The sequence below is a fragment of the Mus caroli genome, unplaced genomic scaffold (genome assembly GCF_978045245.1).
Source record: "Mus caroli unplaced genomic scaffold, Mus_caroli_1 scaffold_1, whole genome shotgun sequence".
NCBI lineage: Eukaryota > Metazoa > Chordata > Mammalia > Rodentia > Muridae > Mus > Mus caroli.
In genome coordinates this window covers 83456824-83484626 of record NW_028227256.1, presented here as the reverse complement: position 1 = coordinate 83484626, position 27803 = coordinate 83456824, and the positions used below count along the sequence as shown (strand labels likewise).

The 27803-nt window shown below is 43.4% G+C and overlaps 1 protein-coding gene across 3 annotated transcripts in view; it reads right to left on the bottom strand.

The window, feature by feature from the left end:
* Dis3l2 (DIS3 like 3'-5' exoribonuclease 2) overlaps positions 1–27803 on the bottom strand; it is a 357736-nt gene that overhangs the window by 66946 nt on the left and 262987 nt on the right. For all 3 annotated transcript variants that reach the window (XM_029476858.2, XM_021163217.2, XM_029476861.2), the window contains 2 exons: positions 23748–23860; positions 10253–10360 (listed from right to left, as the gene is read on the bottom strand). In XM_029476858.2, the coding sequence (XP_029332718.1) occupies positions 10253–10360; positions 23748–23860 (221 nt within the window). The remainder of the gene's footprint in view (positions 1–10252; positions 10361–23747; positions 23861–27803) is intronic.

Here is a 27803-nt window from a genome sequence, read left to right as displayed (position 1 = left end):
TTCCCGTGACAGTGGCTAAAGGTACTCAAGCAGGTGTAATCTTCAAAGTGTCCCACTGTCCTCAAGATTGGCAGGAGGCATCTCTAAAGGCTCATGTTTGGGACTCATCTCTCTGTACAGAAAGGAAACTGGAGGAGGGGAAGGAGAAAGAAGGAGAATGTGGGAAGCAGCAGTGGGGGTTGGGGGTGGGGGAATTCTGGATCCAGGAAACATCACAGATATCTTCTGCCTGGTGAACCTAGTACCCCAGCCTTCCTTTGAACAGGTCCATTGTAAGCCAGCTCATAAAGCCCCTTGTCCTTGAAAAGACACTCCACGCCATAACCTGTTCTGCTGTTTACTGAAACAAACACCTCATTTCATATCTTGAAAATGTTTCATTTGCATTCTGTTTTTCATCCTCAAGCTTCACAGCTTCACAACTGAGTTCTGTTGCTCCTCTGATGTGACCTTAGGTAAGCCATCTAACTGGCTGGTGTCTTCAGTGGGAAACTGGGACTTGAGGGATATGGAACAGCAGCTCCTTCCATCCCTCCCTTGCTACAGAGGTCCCACCGACAGTCCTGAAATAAAACAGCTAGGCTCTGCCCCTGGTAGTGACTAAGAGGAGAGATTCTGGGAACGATTTCTGATTCTCAGACCTAGGCTGTGAAGCTACTGTCCTGCTGGAGCTTCTCGGGTATTTAGTAGGTGCCTAGGTATGAAACCCAGCACCCAGCACTGCTGTTAGCAAAAGCCGTAAGCTACATGGCACTGTGGGAGTCTTGCTCCATAAGCATGCTTTGGACCACAGTAGCCCAGGAAGAATACAAGCTTTTCAGTGGTGGCATCTGGCAGGTCAATGGTATGAAAGTCCACAGGGGTCATTAAGGAAATGAAGAGCAGCTCTGTGAGGAAGCATGGCAGGGCTACCTGAGATACTCCATAACTCCCAGCATGCAAGTTCATAGGATGGGGGGGGTGCTGGGGCTGCACATGCTTATTTGGGGCCCACCTTCTCACTAAGCAACAGGGATAAACAGAACAGTGAAAACCAAGGCAAAGTGGCTTGGGTTGAGAGCACTGAACCATGGGGAAGAAGTAAAACTCTGGTCCAGGCTTAAGAGTCTGGCAGGAACACCCGGGGATCCATCCCATAATCAGCCTCCAAACGCTGACACCATTGCACACACCAGCAAGATTGTGCTGAAAGGACCCTGACATAGCTGTCTCTAGTGAGACGATGCCAGTGCCTGGCAAATACAGAAGTAGATGCTCACAGTCAGCTATTGGATGGATCACAGGACTCCCAATGGAGAAGCTAGAGAAAATACCCAAGGAGCTAAAGGGAACTGCAACCCTATTGTTGGAACAACATGATGTACTAACCAGTACCCCGGAGCTCTTGTCTCTAGCTGCATATGTAGCAGAAGATGGCCTAGTCGGCCATCACTGGAAAGAGAGGCCCCTTGGTCTTGCGAACTTTATATGCCTCAGTACAGGGGAACTCCAGGGCCAAGAAGTGGGAGTGGGTGGGTAGGGGAGTGGGTATGGGGGTACTTTTGGGATAGCATTGGAAATGTAAATGAAGAAAATACTTAATTAAAAAAAACTATATATAAAAAAAAAAGAGTCTGGCAGGAGAACAGAATGGAACAGAACTGGCCCTGGAGTGCAGGGAAAATGACATTTACCACTGGGGAACCTGACAGGGAGCATCGGATCACCTTTCCATGGTCTTCTGAGCCCCATTCCCAGCCCCTCCCTTTATTCTAGTCAAGGTAGGAGAAGAGCTGACCCTTGTCCTATGGGAACTCAATCGCCCACATAGGCTGAGTCCTTCTTTACCAGGCTCCCAAACTGGACTCCTTCCTCACCTTGTCTGTCTTTCACTCAGCCTACAAATGCACTCCAATATCTCATCTACTTATTAAAAAACAGGTGAAAATGTCTCAAAATGACTTTTGCTTTTAAGTTGCAATATGCCTTCACTGTAAGAAATTTAAAACATGCAGCCAGGGGAAGGGGAGAATAGACAACTACCACCAGGAAAGATGGACTTCTGTCTGGATGGGGAAATGTCTGAGATTTTCAATACTTTGTATGGTATCTGAGTGCAACAAATACCACTCAATATTTACTAAGTGAATATGAATGTCACCACTAAGAATGTCACAAGGCTTGGGTTTCAGTGTGAGGTTCTGGACTTGATCCTGGAAGAAATGGCATTTTAGCTGGATCAAAGGGATATACATGCTTCCTGCTGGCAGAGCCGAGAGGAAGGGTCTTCAAGGAAGGGACCAAGTATGTATGGAGTTTCAGTGACAAGTCCCTGTTAGACTTAAAGAACCCCTCAGTAGCAAGAACAGATGATGAGGGCTGAGGTATAGTGGTGACAGATGGCTATGCAGGGGGAGAGCTGGTTTCCGTAAGTCATGCTTCAAATATTGGACTTTTGGGGTTAATCAGGACATGTAGCCAGAGGAGATGAAGAAATTATATAAAGGAATCAGATTCAGCGTCTAATGGGGAAACAATAATGGCCTTATTCTAGAAGGCCCCAGAATAAGACAAAGTGGACTGGGATTAAAGTAGTCACTGTACTAAGAGAAAGAGGCTTCCCCTTTGAGGAGAGGCACAGCTGAACAGCTTTGACTTGCTCAATGTAGCAGATATGTGAGAGGGGGCCATTAACAGATCCAGAAGACAGGGGCTTATTTTCAGGTTGCAATGGGAACATTTTTACTGATGAAGAGCAGGGAAGGATGGAGAAAAGGAGAGAGAAGTGCTGATGTGAAAGCAGAGTGCCATCAGCACTAGCTCCAGGGATGCAGAAATTTTCTTGCAGGTACTGAAAATACCCACATTAAAAAACAACAACAACAATCACAAAATACACTGGGGCAGCATTCTCATAGCAGACTGTGCCTGCCTCAGAAAGCAGGATATTGTAGTAGCCCAAGGAAGACTGCAAAGCTTTGTCCATTCGGGTACCACTCCTTCCAACCTTTTGCCTCTATACCAAGAGAAGCCCTCACAACCTGCAAACTCAACCTGGGGCTTCAGCCACACAAGCTTTGGACATGGTCTTCTTTATTTACCTGGGCTCTTGCTTCCAGGGCCTTCCATGGCACCCTGACCTCCTACCTGATCTCAAGCTTAGTTCAGGCTTTCCACTCTAGTGTCCTAGACTGTCAGCCCTTGGACCTAGAGTGTGGTACTGAACCTTTCATTATGGGCATCTTGATTGTGAGGGAGAGATGTTACCTCATCTCCAGGCTTACTAAATGATCTATTGCTCATGTGGTCACTGGGCCTGGGTCACCACAGAATGAAGAGTGTGGTCAGTGGGCCTTGCCCCACAACCCTGTCTACAGTACCAGCCCTCATACTTCCTATCTGGTGTGGTTTGGAGGAAGGCCCAGCACCCTTGCAGACCCATGCCTCTTTTACACCTGTCTTCTCGCCCTCATTGAGCAGAAGGTCTGGGTTCCATATACCTGCTTTCAAAAGAAACTTCAAAGGCCAGTGAATGTTGGAGTTCACATTTTCCTAGTGTTTCTTTTATGACCCCCATATTCTAGAAGCACATTAGATCAGGCAGCTTTAATTTCTCAGGTCTGCCCCTGGCAGCACAATTCAGACACAGTGTTCTTTTCTATTGACTTGAGGTAGGATGATTCTATGGGCTTTTCTTTTCTTTAGTCATGTTTTAGTTATTTTTTTAAAAAATAAGTATTATAAAAATATAAAAGTTATTCATATTTTTACAAAACATTAGAAGATAGAAAAAAGTAGAAAAAATTACTCACAGTCTTACTATCCAAAATACAGCCATGGTTGGCATTTTGTGTTATTTCCTTCTGGTCTTTTTCCATTCACCACCCCTAAGCCTGCCCCCACATCCCCCAGATTATGGCTGCTGGCACCCTGCACTCATAGCTCCCTCTCTGTAGTTCAGATAATGTTTGCCTCTTAGAGCTTGAAAAGAAACTTTTTACCAGATAATTAAGAGCTATAAAAACCAAATGTAATGTGTACAGCTTTATTTGATCCCAGTTTGGACCAATCAATTGGCGAGAACCAAGGAAATGTATTAGGGACTAGGTTTTGGATGGCATCCTGATACCAGCCCTCATTGTTAGGTATGCTGAGGACATTGTGGTTATATAAGAAAATGCCCAGATTTTTAGTTACATATCAAAACACACATGAGTGAAATGACATGTCTGTGGTTTGTTTTAAAATACTATAGTCTTAACAGAGAATGAACCCTTGACAGTACTGAATCTGGGAAACAGGGATGGGGGCTTATTGTGATGTTTTCCTTATACTACATATAGTTGAATTTTTTTCTAATTAAAGCACATATCATTCTAATACTATTTTTCTGTTTTGTTTTATTATTTTTTATGAGACACGGTCTTGGTATGTAATGTTGACTGACCTAGTGCTCACTATGCAACCCAGGCTGCAGCTGGCTCAGAACTCTTCGAACTCCCTGTATCAAGGAGCTTCTGTGGCAATAGAAAGAGGAAGTGTCACTGCATTCCCTGTGAAGCCTTTTCCTCTATCAGATTCATGTTTGTCTTCTTTTGGTTTGTTTGATTAAATAGGAGTTCATCTCCAAAATATGGCTCATGGACTCTTGGGAGTCCTTGAGCCCCATTCAGTAGCCTATGTGGTCCAAAATGTTTTTAGCCATAGTCCAGGGCATTACACAGCCTGCTCTGGATATTGCCATTCACAGCAGTGGTCTAGAAGCCCTGGCAGGTAAAATGTTTCACCTGCATAGGACACAGTGGTCACACTACTTCCCCACCATACACTGTCATGGAAGAGAGAGCTAGAATGTTCTCATGGGACAAGTAAAATCCATTACTTTTCTATGTCTCAACTCCAAGTACTTATCTTTGTCACTTATTCTTCATGAGGCAGAGGATGAACTTTGGAGGAAAAGTGTGCACATAGCTAGCTGTGAGCTGAACTGATAGATATAGTATTCTTTCAAAAATACCATTTTTATCTCAAGGAACAGCTGACCTGGAAACCATACTTATTTAGACTTTGGTATTTAGTGCTTCAAGGAAACAAATGACATTGCTTATCACTCATGATACAAATTAAACTTTTGCAAGATTAGAATTCTAGAAATCTTGCATCTGATACATGAACTTGTGGGCTTCCTAATACTGAAAAGGTTGGGCTAGTAAGAATAGAAATGACGCAAACAATGTGGTTTTTAGAATACTATATATTGAAATGTGCCCACAGCATATTAAGTCAGTACTCTCTAAATGGCCAGTATACATTAAAAAGTCATGCCTGGCTAAAAGTTCTATTCTCAGTAGATTTTTATGTAACCTGATTAACAAAGTTCATCTGATACTGTGTTAGTCTGTCCGGGCTGCTATAACAAAATACCACAAACCAAGTGGCTTAAGCCATAGAAATTTATTTCCCACAGTTCTGAAGGCTAAAAGTTCCAGATCAAGTGCCAGCCAGTCCAGTGCTGGTGAGGACTGTTTCCACAGCTCCAACATAGCAGCTGCTCAGCAGCATCTTCCACATGTCAGAGAAGAGACAGCCAGCTCTCTGCTCTGCCCTTTTTCCTTTTTTTGAATGGGCATGAACTTTACTGGTGTGTCCCTCTCTGATGATTCCATATAGTGTGCATATGCATGTGTGTATGTATGTGTATTTGAGTGTATGTTGTCACTCCTGTCACAGTGCACAGAGGCCAGAGGCCAACCTCAGGACTCAGTTCCCACTTTCTGGTATAGATCAAGACAGGTTTTTCTGTTGTCTGTTACTGTGCTGGGTAAGGCAGTTGGCCCAGAGCTTCTGGGGATGCTCTCTGCTCTGCCCTGCCCTGCCCTGCCCTGCCCTGCCCTGCCCTGCCCTGCCCTGCCCTGCCCTGCCCTTCCCTGCCCTGCCCTGCATCTCAAAGTAGGAGCACTGGGATAGCAAACACTCAACATTATGCCTGGCTTTACATGGTTTCTGAGGATTTGAATTCAGGTCCTCATGTTTGTATGGCAAGTATTTTTACCTCTAGAGCCATCTCTTTAATCCAGCAGTTTCCTGCTCCTCTTCTTCTTTCTTATTTATTCTCCTCCTCCTCCTCCTCCTCTTCCTCTTCCTCCTCCTCCTCTTCTTCTTCTTCTTCTTCTTCTTCTTCTTCTTCTTCTTCTTCTTCTTCTTCTTCTTCTTCTTCTTCTTCTTCTTCTTCCTTCTTGTTCTTCTTGTTCTTGTTCTTGTTCTTGTTCTTGTTCTTCTTCTTGTTCTTCTTCTTCTTCTTCTTCTTCTTCTTCTTCTCTCTCTCTCTCTCTCTCTCTCTCTCTCTCTCTCTCTCTCTCTCTCTTTCTCTCTCATCTTCCCTCCCCTCCTGCTTCCTCTCTCATTTCTATTTCTCTTTGAGACAGTTTTTCTGAGTATCCCAGGCTGGCTTTCAGCTCACAAGATTCATAACTTGGCTTCTATGATTACAGGACCAACAACAAGACCTTATGAAGCTTCCCAAAGAAGAGCTTTGTAAGTTCTGCTTTGTTTCTGAGACTGCACATGCCTGAAGACATGCCTTTTGACTTTCACAGTTTACTGAGCTTAGCAGGATATATCTGATAGGGATCCTATCCTTTTAGACAGGGAGTTTTCCCTGCACTATCACAAAGCTTCTGAGACTGGAGTGAAAGAGTCTGAACTCGGTTTACCTTCTGGTCTACTGTATGTGTGCCTTCCTTTGGCCTTCCAAGGCCTCTGGGTCTTTCCTTGTTTCCTATATCCTGAGACTCTATAAGGGTTTGTACATTAGGGATGGCACATCCCTACCACTGGGGTTGCAGTGAGCTTTCTGCACCTGCAAAGCCACATAAAACCAGAGACACTGAAACTTATAGAGGAGAAAGTAGGGAAAAGCCTCGAAGATATGGGTACAGGGGGAAAATTCCTGAATAGAACAGCAATGGCTTGTGTTGTAAGATCGAGAATCAACAAATGGGACCTCATAAAATTGCAAAGCTTCTGCAAGGCAAAAGACACCGTCAATAAGACAAAAAGACCACCAACAGATTGGGAAAGGATCTTTACCTATCCTAAGTCATATAGGGGACTAATATCTAATATATATAAAGAATTCAAGAAGGTGGACTCCAGAAAATCAAATAACCCCATTAAAAAATGGGGCTCAGAGCTAAACAAAGAGTTCTCACCTGAGGAATACCGAATGGCTGAGAAGCACCTGAAAAAATGTTCAACATCCTTAATCATCAGGGAAATGCAAATCAAAACAACCCTGAGATTCCACCTCACACCAGCAGAATGGCTAAGATCAAAAATTCAGGTGACAGCAGATGCTGGCAAGGATGTGGGGAAAAAGGAACACTCCTCCATTGTTGGTGGGATTGCAAGCTTGTACAACCACTCTGGAGATCAGTCTGGCGGTTCCTCAGAAAATTGGACATAGTACTACCGGAGGATCCTGCAATACCTCTCCTGGGCATATATCCAGAAGATGTCCCAACCGGTAAGAAGGACACATGCTCCACTATGTTCATAGCAGCCTTATTTATAATAGCCAGAAGCTGGAAAGAACCCAGATGTCCATCAACAGAAGAATGGATACAGAAAATGTGGTACATTTATACAATGGAGTACTGCTCAGCTATTAAAAAGAATGAATTTATGAAATTTCTAGGCAAGTAGATGGACCTGGAGGGCATCATCCTGAGTGAGGTAACCCAATCACAAAAGAACTCACACAATATGTACTCACAAATAAGTGGATATTAGCCCAGAATCTTAGAATACCCAAGATAAAAGATACAATTTGCTAAACACATGAAACTCAAGAAGAACAAAGACCAAAGTGTGGTCACTTTGCCCCTTCTTAGAATTGGGAACAAAACACCCGTGGAAGGAGTTACAGAGACACAGTTTGGAGCTGAGATGAAAGGATGGACCATCTAGAGACTGCCATATCCGGGGATCCATCCCATAATCAGCTTCCAAACACTGACACCATTGCATACACTAGCAAGATTTTGCTGAAAGGACCCAGATATAGCTGTCTCTTGTGAGACTATGCCGGAGCCTAGCAAACACAGAAGTGGATGCTCACAGTCAGCTATTGGATGGATCACAGGGCCCCCAATGGAGGAGCTAGAGAAAGTACCCAAGGAGCTAAAGAGATCTGCAACCCTATAGGTGGAACAACAATATGAACTACCCAGTACCCCCCCAGAGCTCATGTCTCTAGCTGCATATGAATCAGAAAATGGCCTAGTTGGCCATCAGTGGAAAGAGAGGCCCATTGGTTGTGCAAACTTTATATACCTCAGTACAGGGGAACGACAGGGCCAAGAAGTGGGAGTGGGTGGGTGGGAGAGTGGGTGGGGGAGCGTGGGGGGGACTTTTGGGATAGCATTGGAAATGTAAATGAAATAAATACCTAAAATATATATATATATATATATTTAAAAAAAAGAATGAATGGTTTCAGCCAGGCAGTGGTGGCATATGCCTTTAATCCCAGCACTTGGGAGGCAGAGGCAGGTGGACTTCTGAGTTCGACGCCAGCCTGGTCTACAGAGTGAGTTCCAGGACAGCCAGGGCTACACAGAAAATCCCTGTTCTGAAAAACAAAACAAAATAAACAAACAAAAAAAGAATGAATAGTTTCATTCAGCATTTTTCCCCATTTCCTCTGCTCTGGTTTCTGGAACTGTCATAGAGCAGGTTCAGGCAGGGGTGTGTGTGTGTGTGTGTGTGTGTGTGTGAGAGAGAGAGAGAGAGAGACAGAGAGAGACAGAGAGAGACAGAGAGAGACAGAGACAGAGACAGAGAGAGGAAGGAGGAGGAGGAAGAGAAGGAGGAGGAGGAGGAGAAAGACGAAGAAGAAGAAGAAGAAGCAGCAGCAGCAGCAGCAGCAGCAGCAGCAGTGAAGAAATCCCAAAGGCTCTCACTATGTAGGTTAAGCCTTTACTGGACTGGACTGGACTAGACAGTGTTGGGTTGCTGGTTGGAAGGTCCTTAAGGATGTTGCTGACTGGTTACTCTTGATTACTTAGATTCCTCAGAGAAAGATATCCCCACCTCCTGACTCACAGGGTACAGGCCTGGCTCCTAGAATCCTGGAGTTAATTCTCTATATAGAAAAAAAAATTTCTAGGTCTTCTGCTAAGACCACAGGGGTCAATCTCTTCAATGAACTTTCCACCAAAGCTGTTGTCAGCCTCTTAGCCACACCCCTCCCAGTTGATTACCTGGTGCTGTCAATGTCTCAATGTTTATCCCCTGGCTCCCTCCAGGCCTGGCTCAGGCTCAGGGTTTACCAGGTCTGCTAAATCAGTTACCACTCCCCATGCTCACCCTCCTGATTCCCTGGACCTCCTGGTTCCAGCTGTGTTGCTGTTGACCCCTTGCCCACGTGCTGTGTCCTTATGGGGTTATGCCTTTCTTTTTTCTTTTTTTCTTTTTTTAAAAATCTCTTTACTGTTGTTTTAGTGAACTTTTGGGATGGGATAAAAATCAATGTGGTTATTTAATCTTCCATCTTTATTTGGAACCTCTTTATAGTTAAATCTTTTTTGGCTCCCATCTATTATTATAGCATATATATTTCTCATATTCCTTTACAAAATTTGCAACCAGCTTTTCAGAAGCCTGCCTGACTAAGTCCTGCGCCCTCAAGAATGACTCTGTCATTTGTGGTTGCTCACTTTGGAGGGGGAGCTGGTTCTCCCAAGTGTCACCTTTGCTCCCGGTGTAGAGGGAGTGCTTGTGGACACCCTCTAGTCTCTGTTTGCCTTAGCTCATGCTCTGATTCAAGTGTTACTCTACTCATCTTTGCTAATCTCTGTATTTCCAGCCATCTCCCAGGAAACTGCAGCTCTCATGGCTGTCTTCTTCAGGACATGTCAGAGGAACACTAACTCCCACTATTAGTTTACAACCTGGCTTTCTAGCTGCCTTCCAGATGTATATGCACCATTACTGAAGCCATCATCCACCCATAGCTCCCATCTCACAATTAGTGCTCTCTGTTAGCTGGTAAATACTGGCACTGAGTAGGGTCAGCCTTGCCTCCTAGGTAGGACTGGCTCTTCTGAGGCTAGCTAGGGTCCTTAGACTTCTTCCCTACAGCAGCCACTCCAGACCTCTGCATCCATCCACTGTGGAACTGTGGTCTAGTGCAGGACACGGTGCTTACCACAAGAGATAGGATGAGACAGTGCACGTGGAGAATGAATGATAAAATAGAATTCATTACTACCTTGCCTTCAGGGGTCAGCTTCCAGATCACAGAGAAGGTCAGCTTGTCAGTCATGGGGTTGAGGCTGCAGAGTTCCTCACACAGAAGCCTGGGAAGCATGGGGACCACCTGTGAACAGAGGAGAGTTTCTGAGCATCCTTGTCTAACCCGCAGAAGCCTGTCTCAGGCACTCAGGCATAGCCCAGATACAGAGTTCTGGTGAGCTTCCAGAGGGAGCTGGATGTGAAGCAGGTTCACTCCTAGTGGCCTCTGCAGAAAGAGGACACTGTCTCAGCTCTGCCTGGGAAGTAGGAAGGGAAGGTATCAGAAAGTAACACTGTCACTGTTTGTAGTTACAGCCCAACTTCTGCATCCCTAGGTTCTGCCAAGGCTAGAAAAAATTTCTTCATTTTAAAAATTTTATCTGCAGGGAATGCATATATAGAATTTTTTCTTGTCATTATTCCCTAAATAATAAAATACAATACTACATTAATAATTATGAGTGATTTGGAGAAGATTTGGAGCCTACAGGAGGCGGGAGCTGGAGAGATGGCTCAGCAGCTATGAGAACTTACTATTCTTGCAGAGGTCTGGTTCCTAGCACCTACATAGTGGCTCACCCCAATTTGAGGGGATCTGATGCCCTCTTCTGGTCCCTATGGGTATCAGACATACACAAAGTGCATATACACTCATATATAAGATAAAAATAAATATTTAAAGAATATGGGGGGAGGTTTGGTGATATAACTGTTTTGATTGAAAAATATTCTTAAGAATTCAATGTCTAAATATAAAATCTTATCAGGGTAAAATAACCAGTTTTTAATTTAGTAATTGAATATACCATAAATTACAAAATTATGTTGGAGTATAAACAGAAAAATACAATATAACTATTACAATTGAAGTTCATAAATTCAGATTTATAGATGAATATTGGCCAAACAACCACCCATTTTTCAGGACTTTCAAAAAACGCACTATTTATTTGTGTGTGTGTGTAGCATGGCACACATGTGGGGGTCAGGGAAACTTAGGGGAATTAGTTTTCTCTACTATGTAGGTACTAGAGGTTGAACCCAGACCATCAGGCTTGACAGCAAGCACATTATCCACAGAGCCATTTTGCCAGCCCCATTTTGCAGCTTTTAAAGCCTGAATTATTTCTCTTACTTATTATTTTAATCTCATAATAATAAACTGATCTTGCTGGTTATGGTGGCACACACTAATACTAGCACTCAGAAGGCAGAAGTAGAAGCAGACAGATAGATCTCTGTGGGTTTGAGGCTAGCCTGGTCTACATAGAGAGTTCCAGGTCAGCTAAGGTTATACAAACAATCAAATAAACAATAAAAAATATAATTATAAAACCTGTTTTTTAAAAACAAAATAGTTTGTATTTAATATACTTCAAATTATAAGAAATAGCTGTCACTGAATATTATTTATAATACCAGAAAAAAATTAGTATCTCTCCTTGCTCTCCCCACCAAGATACTTTGCCTTCTCTCCCTCCTGCCTTCAAATCTATTCCTTCTCCCATATTTTTCTTGATTATAATATTACCACCTACATTCTTTTCCAAATTGAAATAGCATTATAAACCATTTCTTTCCTATACTTACTGTGGCCTAACTTGACATATACTGTTGAACCCTGTACTGGGTTCAATTTACTGGGAAGGGAGGACTGTTACACTGTATTTATGTAAATTTAGTAAATTTCTTTATTAGAAAAATCAAAACCAATCCCCATGGTTTCTCTCACGTTGTGAAGTTTCTGGAATGTGCTGTTTCCATAGAAAGCATGTGCTCAATATGGAAGAAGAGATTTAAGATGCATGGCTGGTATTGGTAACAGAAATTAATAGGTGTTTGGCAGTATTCTAGAAGTTTTACACCCAATGATTACTTGAAAACTTTGGTAACAGCTTCTATATGAAAGTGTTATTGAAGTTTTCTCTTTCTCTTTTTCTTTTTCCAATTTTTTATTAGGTATTTTCTTCATTTGCATTTCTAATGCTATCCCGAAAGTCCTCCATACCCTCCCCTCACCCTGCTCCCCTGCCCACCCACTCCCCCTTCTTGTCCCTGGTGTACCCCTTTACTGGGGCATATAAAGTTTGCAAGACCAAGGGGCCTCTCTTCCCAATGATGGACAACTAGGCCATCTTCTGCTACATATGCAGCTAGAGACACAAGCTCTGGGGGTACTGGTTAGTTCATATTGTTGTTCTACCTATAGGGTGTTTTCTCTTTTTCTTGTCTGTTTTTTTTTTTTTAATACCCTCAGCCCAAATGATGCAAACACTTTGATATTTTGTTTTTTGTTTGTTTGCTTCGAGACAGGGTCTTGTGTTGCTTAGGCTTGCCTCAAAGGATGGCTTTGCTGATGATGACTCTGCACTTGTGATTCCCCACCTCCTGAGTGTTGGGGTTACAGGTGTGCACAACCATACCTGGTTTATGCTGCGCTGGGGATTTAACCCAGGACTTAGTGCATGCTAGGCCAGCTGTAGCCTCAGCACCCCATTAGCTTTAGTAATAAGTTAAAATGTGTTCTAATATGTTACATTTTCTTGTACGTCCATTGTTTTATAAAGCATTGTAGCCGGGCGTGGTGGCGCACGCCTTTAATCCCAGCACTAGGGAGGCAGAGGCAGGTGGATTTCTGAGTTCAAGGCCAGCCTGGTCTACAGAGTGAGTTCCAGGACAGCTAGGGCTATACCAAGAAACCCTGTCTCGAAAAAAACCAACAAAACAAAACAAAACCCCCAAAAACAAAACAAACAAAAAATTCGTCTCCATTTACACCAACACACTATAGAGTTTTTGTGTCATACACACTGTTTTGTGACAAAGTTACAAAGTTAAAATTTTTTATATAATTTCAGCCTTTGTACTATGCTGTGAACCGAACTGTACCTCCCCATTTATATACTGAAGCTGTAGTCTCCAGTTTAACAGTATTTGAAGACAGGGTTATTAAGTGATTACAAAGGTTAAATGAAGTCATAAGGGTGGGACCTAGTTACACAAAACTGATTTTAAGGATGAGAGGACAAAGAACACACAGTCCCTCTCTCCATGGAGGTGCAGAGGTAAGGCCATATGAGGACATAGCCACATATGAGTGAGGTAGGTTTTCACCAGGAATCACACTGGCTAGCTCCTGAAGCTGGGAACAACTATATAGGTCTGTTGGTGAAGTCACCCAGTCTGTGGTGCACTATCATTGATAGTGTTTATCATTTCTGGGTTGCATTGCCAGATGCCGCCACCAGATGTTCTGTGGCAACTGGCTGCAACAATTAGTCCAGAGCTCAATATTTATTTTTGTTGTTGCTTTTAATTGGACAATGTTCAAGGAAGTATCATACTTTCAGTTATAAGACTTTAAGTCACAACATTACTTTGGTCATCATGCTTTAGTGTTTGTCAAAAGAAAGTCATTGTATCTTGGGCCTAGACTGGACCCCGAGACAGAAAACACTGATGGGAAAAACAGGTGAAGTCCAAATAAAGGTGGAAATGCAGTTAACAGCAGTGTCCCAAAGGCATCTCTTAAGTTATACATTTATAAACTATGTTATACCTAATATAATTTTATGCTTTTTATACATAGTAATCTTGATCTATTTTCATAAACAAGAAAGGGCTAAATTGTTATGTATAGAATGAAAAGTGGGGTAGAGCTAAGGTCTTAAGATCATCAAGCAGCTGAGGGCAGTGCAGTGGAGGTAGCAGCAGGTGGAAATCAGACAGGCTTTGGACAGCGACCTCGAGTCAGACTCTGGGCCCGGCACTTCTTGATAATCCAACATGTTAGGACGATTCTGAACATCGGTTTTATTCAAAGCGAAATTGCTCTGAAATGCCCATTAACAATCAGCTGAAGGTGTCCAAGCCCTGTGTCACTTGGCTCAGTCTTCCTCATTCAGCCCTGTGCAGGGTACACCCACAGCTGGAGCCCATGGACCTACCCGCTGCAAGCCCTTCACCTGCCTTGCCTGCTTGCTGTTCCAGCTTGTGCACATGGTGTTCCCATTTTCTGGAACACCTTTCTGGACACCTTGCTTCAGGCAAACTTTGGCTATCTTTCTACACTCAGCTCCTTGCCATTTCCATGCTTCTCCAGACTCCCCCAGGCAGAGAATGTACTGTTTTATAACTTCCCCTGATCTTTCACAGAGGCTGTGGGACAGTCCCAAAGAATTAGCTACTTACTCCATCCTCCGTGCTCTTCTACAGCACTTGGAAAGGCCCTGACCACACTGTATCCTGATCCCTTGTTAGGTGCCCCCAGGATATGGAACCCCCAAGAACAAAGGCAAGTCAGTCTGGCTTTGTCCTCCTATCTACTCCACACAGCAGGCAGGCACTATTAGTGCACAGATGGATGACTTTTGGTATAAGATAAATATCCTGCTGTTTTCTATGCTCTCTCTCTCTCTCTCTCTCTCTCTCTCTCTCTCTCTCTCTCTCTGTCACACACATTTGTGAAATAGCAAAACAAAAACAAACAAACAAACAAAAAAACCCAAATCCCAACAGTTTATGAAATCCTTGCTGACAGATATTCTATAGTAACATCTTTCTCAAAAAAATGCCCATAGTGATTAGTACTTTCAATAGAAAGGGAAGATTTTCTTGGCAACACTCTGGAAAACAAAAACAAAAATCCACTAGTATTCCCTGTAGCTGTCCAGGTTATCAAAACTGTTTTACTCCTCCCACTGGTCAGATGCCAAAGACCTCAAGTTTCATGAAGAAGCTGTGGCAGCAGAAATGCATTTAATTTTTAAGGGACAGTCCTTTTAATACACTTTCTACTAGATTCTGGGTAAGGAATCAGATGGAATTCAGAGGAAACAGTGCATGTTCATCCCGTTTTGTAAATAGGTGGTTAGGCCTCTGCCTTTCAAAGGAGAAGAAATTAAGAGGTTACGATCACATTTGTGGTTTGGCACATCACAGCCTCTCATAAATCCACTGGTCCTCCAGGGGTCACTGTGCATGCGTTCCTGTTCAACCCGGAGTGCAGCAGGCTTTCCTGTGGCAGAGGACTGGCAAGGTGGGGCTATTCTCTTTAAAGCCACTTTTTCAAAACTCTGCCCAGGCAGGTGAGGAGGAAGAAAGATGCCCTGCCTGACTCTGTGCAGCACATTGGCTGTGTGAGGCCCATCACAGTCTCTGGAGAGATTCTGGGCCCGAGTGAGGTGCAGAGCACCAAGATAACCAGGAAGGATCTCTGTGTGGAGAAAGTCCTGCTGCCGAAAACATAGGGCCAGTGCCTATGCTCCCGTGGGCTTGGTAGTTTTCTCTTGGCCCTGCCTGTATTCCTCCCTGCTTATTATGGACTTTCATCACAGTTCCCCAGCTGCCCAACTCCACTGTCCTAACTGCAAGTCATGTAACCAATCTCACAGTGTGCCTTCTTTGTTCTTGGGACCCTACTGGCTAAACACTGAAGGTGGCAGGAAACATGCTGGGCTATATAGGGATGCATGAACAAATAGTCTCAGCTCCTGCCATGCCTTGATAGCATCTTCCCCCAGGCTTCACACTTGTTATTTCTCTCCTCCAATTCTTCTACCTTCTCACTCTTTCTCAGCAGAAAAACTCAATTCTTGTACACAGAGAAGGTAGACTTAAGCCCTTTCTAGCACTCTCTAACAACTACTCTCTTAAGCCAATTTCCCTAGCTTTTCAGGGATGCCCTGGTCCTGTTATCTCATGGCAAGTGTCCCCTGCCTTCAGCCTGGAGCTCTAGCTAGTGATCTCCCTTCTCATCTGGTTCGATTCCCCAAGTGCAAAGGTGGAGCTGCCCTTAACTCCAGACTATATTCCTCTGCCAGTCACACTCCAGTCGCTCCACTTAAAGCTTCTCAGAATGGTTTATACTTCTCAGCTTTCATTTTTTCTCTTAATTATACAAGTTACACACTCCTTGTAAAATTCCTTGTAGGAATTTTAGATTCTATAAACCAAGACTTGAAAGCACAAACACCATGGGATCCCGGTTCTCAGAATGTTAGCATGATGGCATGAAATCCATGCCTTTCATTTGTGTACATATGACCATATGGAAAGTAATATATATTATATAATCTATAACCACATGTTGTTTTCAAAATACAGAACCAGTGAACACTCAAGACTGGTCTTTCCTGTACTCCCTTCTTGGTTGGCCCTTACCTTCTGTCCTCTGTTCTTCTTCCTGCCTCCTTCTCCTTGGTTTCTGTCCTCTGCATTCTGAGCCCTGCCTCTTCTTGGAATCTAGACTCTTCTGTTCTGATACCTGAATCTGAACATCATGAATTCTTTAAACACAGCATGAGAATAGAGAGCCTGGTATTTTATTCCCTTTGTGTGTTTCCATCCTCCCTGTACTGATGTTTCTGTAAGAACAGTACCGTATCCTCCATCAAATGAACAAATAAACAACAAAACTTCCCCAAATCACTTAAGAAACAAGACACTGCCATTTCTACTTCCCCATCCCCTCTCACCTCCTGAACTATTGGTTACCTTGTGACAGCAACAGTCCTGGCCTATAACACCCAATCAGTGCCTGTGCTTAAGGTCTGGCATTCTAAACCTTGGTCAAGTGATTTTCTTTGTCTCTATTTACAGTGTTCAAATGTGGACACTGGTTTTCTCTTTTTGGATATAGTCTATAGTTTCCTATACCAGTGGCAAAGCTCTTCATGAATCATTGTTGGTAGAACTTCTGTTATAATTTAGAGATGATTTGAATGTTCTCTCATCAAGGGTTTGTGTGATCAGAGCCTGTTTCTCAGTAGAGCAGTGCTGACAGATAGTAGGAACTTTGACAGGTGAGGCTAATACTGGCTCCTCCTTTCATCCTAGCTGACTGTCATGCCATATGTTTTCTTTTTATACAGTCATTGCCATACTATCTGCCTTGAGGAGATGACAAGGGCCCTCACTAGAGGTGGCCTTATGTCATTTGGACTTCCAGGCTTCAAAGTTCAGCATGCACCTTTAATCTTATCCTTGTGTGATAGAGGAGAGGAGATCAAGGGTTCAAGGCCACCCTCAGCTACATGAAGAGTTTAAGGTCAGCTTGGGCTACATGAAGAGTTTAAGGTTGGCCTGGGCTACATGACATTTTGTCTCAAAACTAAAACAAACAACAATAGCAGCAACAGCATACAAGCAAACCAAATAAACCAATCAAACAACTATCAAACAAAGAGTCAAGATACAAAATTGAACTTAATAAACCTCATACCTAGCTTTAGGTATTTCATGAAAATAATGGAAAACCAGGAAAATAAAGTTTACCTCAGTAATTTTTATTTTTTAAAATATGGACGCTCTTCAACTTTGCATATAAGCCTTTCTCAAGGGCAGTATTAATCTCTGCATCCTAATTTTAATATGTGTGTTGCTGAGGCAAATAACACCTTCCTTTACTCCAGACTTCGGTATGTTCTTTACTTTTAGAGTTTGTGTGTGTGTGTGTGCCTGCATGATGCATGTGGTTATCTATAGCTGTGTGTACCTGAGCACGAGCAGAGACCAGAAGGTATCAGATCCTCCAGAGCATGAGTTACAGGTGTTTTGTAAGGACATCTGGCTACTGGGATATCGTTGAGGTTTGGTCATGATTATGCAGCAAGTGCTCCTAATGACTGAGCTGTCTCTCTTCTTGTGCATCTTCTTTCTTATCTGGTGATAACCTGCAATCCTATTTATATCAGGTCCTATTGCCTTTCCCTTTCCCAGGATTCCATGTGCTGGGTGAGCTGGATTTTGGTCTCCTATTGATGAATGGGTCCCAGATACTTTTGGTTGGGCCAGGAAGTCTTCACTAAAGACTAGATCTATAGGTTGGATATGGTGACAGAGGTGGGGAGATCCTGAGCTATACAATAACACCTCAAGTCCATGACAACAAAAACAAAACACAGAAAGAGCAGGGTTAGGTCCCCACAATCAGTGGCCAAGAGTCACATGCACTAAAAGCTAACTGCTAGGGAGAATCTGCCCTCTGCATTTATCTCAATGTAGGCAGCAGCAGTACCTGGAGAAACAGCTTCTCCATTTCCCCTCCCTTTGCTTCTCCTTCCTTTTTGCTCTGTGATAGGCATTGCTGGCATTGGAGGTGACTGTCCAGCATGATACTATAGCATTGATAAATACTTTTGAGAGTCTATGAACAAGTGTCTCTGCCTATGTCGGGGCATTTACTCAAAGTTTCAAGAGGCAGTGATGTGGAACAGACCCTGGTAATGATATGCTAGCCCTGACTCTGGCTGAATTTTCCTTTATCAGAGCACTCAAGAGAGTTTCTACTTAGAAGGAAGGCCACTCAACTGTTGCAAAACTGAGCATAACCTAATACCCCGAAGGATGCCCATGCTGCTTAGTCTGCCACTTTGAGCCTCTTTCCAACTTCATACCCCAGCAAGGTCACACTACATCTGTTCCTCAAACAGTGTTTCTAAAGCCTTTATGTATTCTGTCTCTCTCTGTCTCTCTCTGTCTCTCTCTCTCTGTGTGTAAGTGTGCGTGAACGTGCATACACATGTGCACCTATGTGAGCTCTGTGTACCACCAGAGGCCAGGAAAGGTAAGATCCTTTGGAACTGGAGATAACTAGTGGTTGTGAGATGCCAGGTGGGTGTTGGGAACCAACTTTGGGTTTCCTCCAGAAGTAGTGAAGACTGTTAACTGCCAAGTCATCCCTCCAGCCTCTGAGCACACTTTTTTTTTTTTTAACTCTCTGCATGGAAGGTCCCCAGTACCTATTTCTATCTATCCAGACATTCTCCTAAAATGTGAGACATTTCAAAGCTGACCTTTGTGACATCTTCTTGGCTCTTGCAGAAGCTGTCCCCCAGTCCTTCCAACCCAGGGAGACATGACCTCCCTTTCCTCTCTGTACTTCTGTAACTAAGGCAGTCCAGTGTACTAGAAGTGCTTATAATGTGTCAACCTTTTCTGATCAGGACCAGGACCAGTATCCCTTTCAGTTTTGCATCCCTGACAATGGCGGCTCTCAGTCCTGCTAAGTGGGGAAGAACTATAGATCTGGCAGCAGTGAGGGCAGAGAACTGGGGAATGTTTCAGACCTAAGCCCAAAGTTCAGTCTGGATATAGCTTAAAGGCTGGCTGTAGAGCAAGGAGTGATGACAGAACCCTGACTTTCTAAGCATTCTGGACCAGGGCTTGGGAGAGTTGAGGGAACTGGTCATTTAGGTCAGTACATGACTGCCCAATACTGCTGGGTGGGGGTACCAACAAGGCTATAAAACCTAACATGAGCCTCAGAGAGCAGAAACATCTGCTAAAGCCACAGCAGGCAGGCTGGCCAAGTTCAGCAGTGGGTGAGCCAGGACAGCCCTGTGACCAGTTGAAAGGGCCACAGAAGGGAAGAATCAATCATCTGGGTGCGGAGGAACAGGAAGGATGAGCAGTGACATCAGGCCAGACACTCACAAGTAATGGGGGTCTCCTACTGTCTGAGAGGTCACACTCTGGCTGGCTCCTTAGGTAACCATCCCCTCACTCCCTCAGTTCACCCCAGATTTGCAGCATGGCAAGTCAGGGTTTTCTCCTTTGCTTGGGTCTTAGAAGTTTTCACACCAAGGCATGCTCAGCTAGCTCCCCACTCACAGACTAAAGAAACTTAAAGGAAATAGATAATATCTTTGCCAGCCAACATCTCTGCTGAAAGGGTCACCTTTTTCATATCAACACATCCATGGATTCAGAATTTGAGCAACCCTTTGCTACCCAGTTTGACATTAACCAAACAGCACCACCGACAACCTGCTGGGGTCAGGAAGGAACATCTTAAAACTCGTTGGATTCTACATGAAGACAGGCTTCCAATCCCAAACTTTGATCTCTATTATAAAGCACTACCAATAAAATATCCTCGAGATTTATGGGCGAGCTTTCATCTGAGCTGTTTCACACCTAAAATAACATGCATGGCTGGGCCAGCAGACACAAAGCTTAGGTTTAGGTTTCGACTGTTTAGGTTTTCTTTTACTTTTAAAACTTAATTCACTTATTTATTTTTTTCTAATTACCTTAAAACTTAAAAATAAATTATATTTCTTTCCCAGAGAAGATATTAGCTGAGCAGATGTCACAGCCTCTGAAAATAGGTTCAAGTTCAGATACACAGTTGTCCCCATCCTAACAGAACAATTTTTGTCAAAAGGAAGGGTGAGTTTTAACATTTAAACAGACACTATTTAAATTTATCTTTCTCTTGACTATGTTCCCTTGTTAACTTGTGTTACTGAGTCCTTACACAGTGAGTCAAATCTCAACAGGAGGAATTTCATTTAAAGCCAGTGAGCTACGATCTAGACCCAAGTCTGGTTCCCTGTATATTGTCCTATTCTCTGGGATCATTCCCCAAACCAAGCTTAGATTGTGACTCTAACCATCACTTATAAGTAGGCATCTCAGTGAAAAGAAGAGAGTTGGGAAATTCAGAATTTGAGCAACGCTTTGCCTCCCAGTTTGACATTAACCAAACAGCACCACTGATACTGCTGGGGTCAGGAAGGAACATCTTAAAACTCTTTGGACTCTACATCTATAGATGGGAAATCTACTGGAGCTCCCACCCCCATTCCCTGGAGTGACAGAGTTGGGAAAAAATGATTTGGCCAAATGAGAGAACAGAGAATATGCAGAGGGAAAGGCAGCTCACTCGCTTTTAAGACCTTTATAGGCAAAGTAAAGTGAAACCAGCAGAAAGTTCCTGGACACAGCCCTTTAAGAAACAAAGCTGAGTAGGAAGAAAGGTCAGAGCAGTGCTTCAAAGGCATCAGAATGCACAGCTCCTGCTGTCCAAGGTTGTGGGCCAGCACCTTAAGCTCCTGCCAAGCTGGAGGCAGGGCAGGTTCAAAGCCCTTCTTCCATCAGCCCCCCACCTTTACAGCTTAGCAGCAGAGACCCCACCAGCACCAAAGAGATTCTCCAACTGTGACAGTCACAATACCAAAGTAAAGGGAACAGAAAGGGAAACACTAGTTATTAATTCAATTTCATTCTTTTGGTTTCTAATTTTGATACAGAATTCCTGGTTATAAGAGGAGACTGAAGCTGTGAGACAGGAGAAAAACCACCCGCTAGATGAAGAGGCTTCAATGGGGTCTAAAGTTCTCATCAAAGGGCAGAGTTAAACTATTGCAAACAAGAGCATTTCACACTTACTTACTTGACAGCCTTTAAGTGTAAGTAACTACTTCCCATTTCTACTCTAGAGGTTTTGTAGCTACAAGGGATCTAGAAGCTCATCTTTCTTCTTCTAAGTCTGGACCAGGGAAAAGCCAGGTTTGGGCAGCATCAGCATCAGGCAGGAAGTACTCATGGGATGCCTTCAGCTTGAGGTCAAGTGGAGTCATTTGTACAAGAGTCAGAACTGCACTCTCAGAAGGGTCAAGCTAAGAAGGAGGGCCCTGGAGTTTAATATGTTTTTTTTTTTTTTCTTCAAGAAGCTTAGTATAGATACCAAAACGAGATACAAAGTTGAATGAAGGCCACTCTCATAATAGTATGTGTGTACATTTTCTGTATATATGAGTGCAGGCATGCACATGCCTGCCAACTTGCTTGAGACAGTGTCTCTCTTGTTTGTTACAATCTGTGCCTCTATGGCCTGCCTTAGCAGCATCTAGACAACATAATTACCAAAGAACTAAACCTTTCTTGTGAGCATCATGAAATAGGAGTTAAGACAGCCAGAAAAGCATGTGTTTTCAAGGTCTTGTTTGTCAAAGTATGGAGGGAGCAAGAGAAGCCAGCAAGACTTAAGAGAAAGGAGAGGTTGTCTTATAAACAGGATAAAAATGCTCAGGCCCAAAGGTATGTGAAAACCTAGATCCCAGTGGACCCCTTTTTAAATCCTCCACAGGTTCCCTATGCAGGCAGAGACCTCAGAACTTCAGCTGGACACTCTAGTAACCATTCTACCTAGAATCAACAGAGAGCTGGAGAGGCAGCAGGCAGACCATGAGAACACACTGCTTGTGAGGCCGAGTGCATGGCCTTGTGTTCCTTTTGCCAACAGTGTGGGCACACAGGCAGCTTGTAGTGGTGAGACTAGGAGGCTGTACCCCTTCCCTGAGTTATGACATTTAGAAATTCTCAGAATGGAGTAGGTGTGTCACCTGGCTAGTCTCTGGTCCCTGAGAGCTAGGCCAAGCAAGCAGTATCCAGCTTCAAGAATGCTTTGGGTTGGGTTGTCACGAGTGGGGGCAGACATTTTACTTTGGTATAGTCATGATTAAATACCAGAAGTCATCTTCTAGAACATGGCATTTGGGAGGGAAGGTTCAAGCCATTCAGTTCATGGGAGCCAAAGAGGAAGTAAATGTCAAGACAGCCCAAAAAATGATGAGCCAAAATGAGCAGGTGAGCAGATTGTCAGAGAACAAAAAGGCTGGAAGAACTCATGAACCACCATGGAGGATAGAGATAAGTCACATGTGTATTTTTATTTATCTTCAGGCCTACTGCAAGGCCTAGTAGATACTTGGTGCTTGGTACACCCATTAAAGGGATGGGTTCTCATAGTTACTTGTAGGGATGTACCAGTTACATAGGATGGAATAGATATATCTCCTTCTCCACCTGCCTCTGAGTGTGTGTGTGTGTGTGTGTACACATGTGTGTAAAGATCAAAGGCAGCATCTTCTTCTATCATGCTCTGTTTTACTTTTTGAGACAGGCTTTCACCAAAGCCCACACTCACTGCTTGGCTAGACTTGCTGCTCAGTGAGTCCTGGGGTCTGGCCCCCTCCACTCTCACTCATGCCAGTATCGCAGACACATGCCATCATGCCAGCTTCATGTGGGTGCCGAGGATCTGAATTCAGGTCCTTATGCTCACATGGGAGATAGTTTACTTTCTGAGTCTTCTTCCCCAGAGGGGATAGAATTTCTTCCTTTCATAGCTGAGGTGAGGGATATCTAACAGCAAAAGCTATCATGGGGACTCTGTGTGCCACCTGTAAAGTGTAGGTCAAGATTGGTGCCCACGTTTAGAACAAGGGTTGAAACCATTTCTCGAAGGCTCTTGTAGATAGTAAATTGTCATTCCACTCTGTTGCTATAATGTGAGAGTGGTCACAGATAACACAAAAGATTGGATGTGCTGGGTCCCAACCAAACTATACAGAACCCAGCAGTTGGTGTGGGCTGTCTCATAGGTCCTTCTTTGGAGCAATAGTTTGAAAGTAAGCATTTCCCCTCATTTCATTCTGAAGATGACCACTGTTGTAGCTACTAATATCCCAAGGATACTCTGAAGATGAAGCTTGGGATTAAAGCCTTGGCTTCTTTCAAGAAATCGTGCAGTAGCAAAAGGCAAGCATATTCCCAGGATCAAGTCCATATTTTAGACACTACTAGATCTGAGAAAACATTCAGAAAAGGCATGTTCTTTACAAATCAAAAACAAAGAACATTAAGTGGTTAGTAAAGTCTAGAAACTCAAAGCTGATTTGTACCTTCTGGACCAAGTAGACACTTGTGGCTCTCTCAGCAGCTACTTTATCCAAAGAGGATCCCTCAGGAACAAAGTAACTCACATCGGCGATGTGGACGCCCACTTCGAAGGTGCCTGTAAGCAGATGAGAAGGGGTATCAGCTTCGTTGGAAGGTCAGCAGAATTCCCTGGGCATCCTTTCCTAGGGTGTGTGTCACACCTACAGTTCATCCCTGAAGTGTGGGTCACTATTCTAGTCTTGCCAGCTACTTCTAGCTGCTGTGATGCATGCTGTTCTCTTTCCTCATCCACACCAAACAGACGGCAAGGATTCCATTGTGAATAATGAGTGTACCATTTTCGCAAGTATCTCCCATTTCTAAAGGCTTCTTATCTTTGGGTAAATCCATCACCACATTTGCAAAAGACAGGCCTAGTGTAGAATTAACAGTCTGCTTGTTCCTCTCTCCTGATTTGCCTTGCCTTGCCTTGCCTTCTCTCCCCTTTCCCTTTCCTCCCCTAACCCTCCCCTTCCTTCCTTCCTTCCTTCCTTCCTTCCTTCCTTCCTTCCTTCCTTCCTTCCAACACTCCAATCCTTCTAAGGCCACCAAAGAAGTAGTGGCCAGGCTAGTGGGACTGTCCATTAAGGCCATAGGAGAAGTAGTTTATAAACTTAAGATTTACCCTTGAATGTCCTGTTAATCAACTTTAAATATGGTATGCCATATACATACATGTTGATATACATATGTATAATACATACATGGATATTCTTATGTATGTGAGTATGGAAATACTCAAAATGGACAGTATCTAAAAAGAACATGCTCATAAAATAGGCATTTAACATAGAGAAATAAAGATACATTGGCGATACAAGCACAGGCTTAGGGTACTTAAACTGAGCATGCACCCGACACAGTTCCTTACACCCCATTCCTGTTGGCAGTGACTATTCTTGGCATGGGCATATGACTTAAATAGATTTTTTTCAGAGCCTGTTTTTAGGGGCCAACATGGACTTCATCCCAGAGGGTCTCTCCTGTGAACTCAGAAATGAAGAACAGTATAACACTACAGTTGCCAGGAACTACCTTCATGTGCATACTCAAACCAACATAGAAAAATAACAAGTCTAAGAAATAAGGGAAAATCCAAGGTGACCTCATTTGAACTCCAGGACCCAGCTGAGGCTGAACCTAGTCTACTTGTCTCCTTGGACGTTTCTGAGCTAATGAATACTCTTTCGGTCCTGACTCATGAGAGTCACACCTGATATCAAGGAGCTTATTAGCACATCCCCATTTTCTCCTTTGGTGACCTGTGTGACCAGTTCTAAAACATCAGACATTCTTAATTTTTCTTTTAAAAATTACATTCTTATGCATGGGTGTGAGTGTGGAGGGGGGTGAGCATGTCACGGTGTACATATGAATGTTAGAAGAAAACTCGAAGAAAGCAATTTTTTTTCTTTTCACCATGTGAACCCTGAAGGTGGAACTCAGATCACAGACCTGGGGGCAGGAGCCTTTGCCACCATGTCCCTGGCCCACCAGATAGTTGACGTGGAACATTTGTAGCTTTTACTTCTTTCCCATTCCTCAATCACTAGGGCTAATTCTTACTTTTGCTTTAAAAAAATGGGTGCAAAAAGAAGCAATTTTAAAAAGGAATAGAACTTACTCTTCAATTGTTCTGACACACAGAAATCCTCCCACTGAGTGCTCCTTGGGTTTTTCTGTACAGCCTTATAGCATTTACAAAGGAGAAGTCAAGTCTAAGGCAGCTGGCTGATGGCTGCTATGTCTGGGGAGCTGGGATAGTTGAGCAGCCTCACTCTGACAGGCATGTAGCTATGTTGCTGGGTCAAGGTGCAAGGAACCCACCCAGGATGCCTGACCCTCTAGGCACTTTAAGCGATCACAGGCAGAAGTCTCAGACAGCTCAGCTTCTAAATTCTGATATTTTAAGTATTTAAAACCAACACTTAAAGAAGGTAAAATAAAGGGTCTTCTTTTGAAATCAGGATATAATATATGGGCCTCACAGGTAAATATTGACTGAAGGAAAAGAGAGATGACTATTACATCATGATATAAACCATAATTTTAAACCTGGCTCTGTGTTACTATACATGAACTTTGTGAACTTCGTGAAAATTGACAAACTGACAAAGAGTTCATTACAGGAGATAAAACATAGTGGAGGCCAACCAAAATATATTTGAGGGACTTGAATTTCATTCTGAATTCCCTGCAGAGCCTCTCAACCCAGCACAAGATACTCTCTTACTCTCTACTTTGGACACTTTTTATGAAAACCCTAAATAAATATTTTATTACATATATTTTCATAATGTGAACTTGCAGAACTCTTAAGACAGTGGCACTGAAGCTTTACTCTATGATGGAAAACAATGGCCCTCAGAGCCCCGCACGCTAGCGTTGGCTTTCAGGACACTGAGGACTAGTGTTATGGTTTTAAATGCTCCCTTTAATGTCTACTAAAAGAATATAAAACTACTCCTTACAATACAAAAATAGTTTCCTATCTAGTGGGGCAAAGGGGACTCCCATGAGTTTTGAGGAGCAGTGAGAGTTTTCCCAAGGCCACTCATGCCTGTCCCACACTTTTACCAAGGCTGCAAAGCTCTTAGGGATATAAACATTCCTTTGAAGAGTCAAAGAGAATACCAGAATCTCTTCACTTGTGTAAAATACTAATAGACTCAAGCCAGGGCTTAGAAACCACCTTCTCAAATCCAGTTGTGCAGCTAGGGCAACGACTTCTCAACAGGGTCCTTGCCCTATCCTCATGGGTGCGGCATCCTCCTAGTGGTCACTTGCTCTGTACTCAAGGATTCTACTTATGAGAAAGGGCTTTTTCTTTTCATTTTTAAAAGATGTCATTTTTATTTAATTATCTTTTTTTGGCAGAGTGAATATGAGCCTTTGTGTACATGAGTGCAGAGCTTATGAAGGCCAGGAGATGCCCTAGCGCCAGAGATAAAGCAGTTGTGCACCTACTGAGTGAGTCCTGAAAGAACACATGTGCTTTTAATTGGTGAGCTGTCTCTCTAGCCTCAGTGAAGGGCTTTCTTGAATAAACCCATGATAAAGAGAATAAATCCTCTGGTTTATGCCACCATTAGACATCCACACATGGAAATTCAGCTTTTAAGGAGAACTGGGTCTAATGAAATTAGTAGATACACTGAGGCTAGAGGACAAAAGCCTATGGGAGTGAGATGAAGTCTCACTGATGGAAAAATAGTCAAGTATTTCATAATCTATGACAACTACATGAACATAATATTGGTGATGATGTTCATAGAACTGCTAATCAGGCATGGGATTCATCTTCTCCCTTCAAATGCTAATCAGAAGAGTAGGAATGACCACTTTTAAAATATATGTCTGTGCCAGGGTGTCTGAGTACAATCTAACATTAAGAATAAGCACACCCAACAGATTGCAAGGATAAATCACCTGAGGGTAGGGAAGGCTGCTAATCATGGGTCCAACATGGCCCAGCCAGGATGTGATAAACCCCAATTGCAAGGCAGCTTGACTCCCAAGCTTTTGTTCCTTTTATCCCTCCCCCATTCCCCCACATCCACCACCCCCATCCACAGTCACTTCCAGGACAAGATGAAACAGCCTAATTTTCTGTCTCAATGGGCCACAACTCAAAAACCTCCCTATCATCCATGACTCAAGGGAAGCCACATTCTTAGCTTTGGATGCAGAAGTCCTTTTCCTAGCCTTGTTCACAGCCACACCCCTGTCCCTGAAGGCTCTTTTGGTTCTCACTGCCAAGCTCCTTAACCACTTGTAGCAGGGCCTGATTATGGAACAACCACTAAGCCATTAACTCCAGTTCTCTTTAATTAGAAGAATAAGTCCTGGAAACCCCAGCAGTTCCTTTCTAAATCTCTAGCTGACAGTCAGCCTTAGCTGGAAGCAGAGAGCTTGTCTTAACTACCAGAGGCTTGGCCAGCATCGAGGACTGCCCAGGCAGGGGTGGGAGAGATGGAGGCATTGGCAGTCTTTCCTTAGTTAGGGCAAAACTAGGCCCT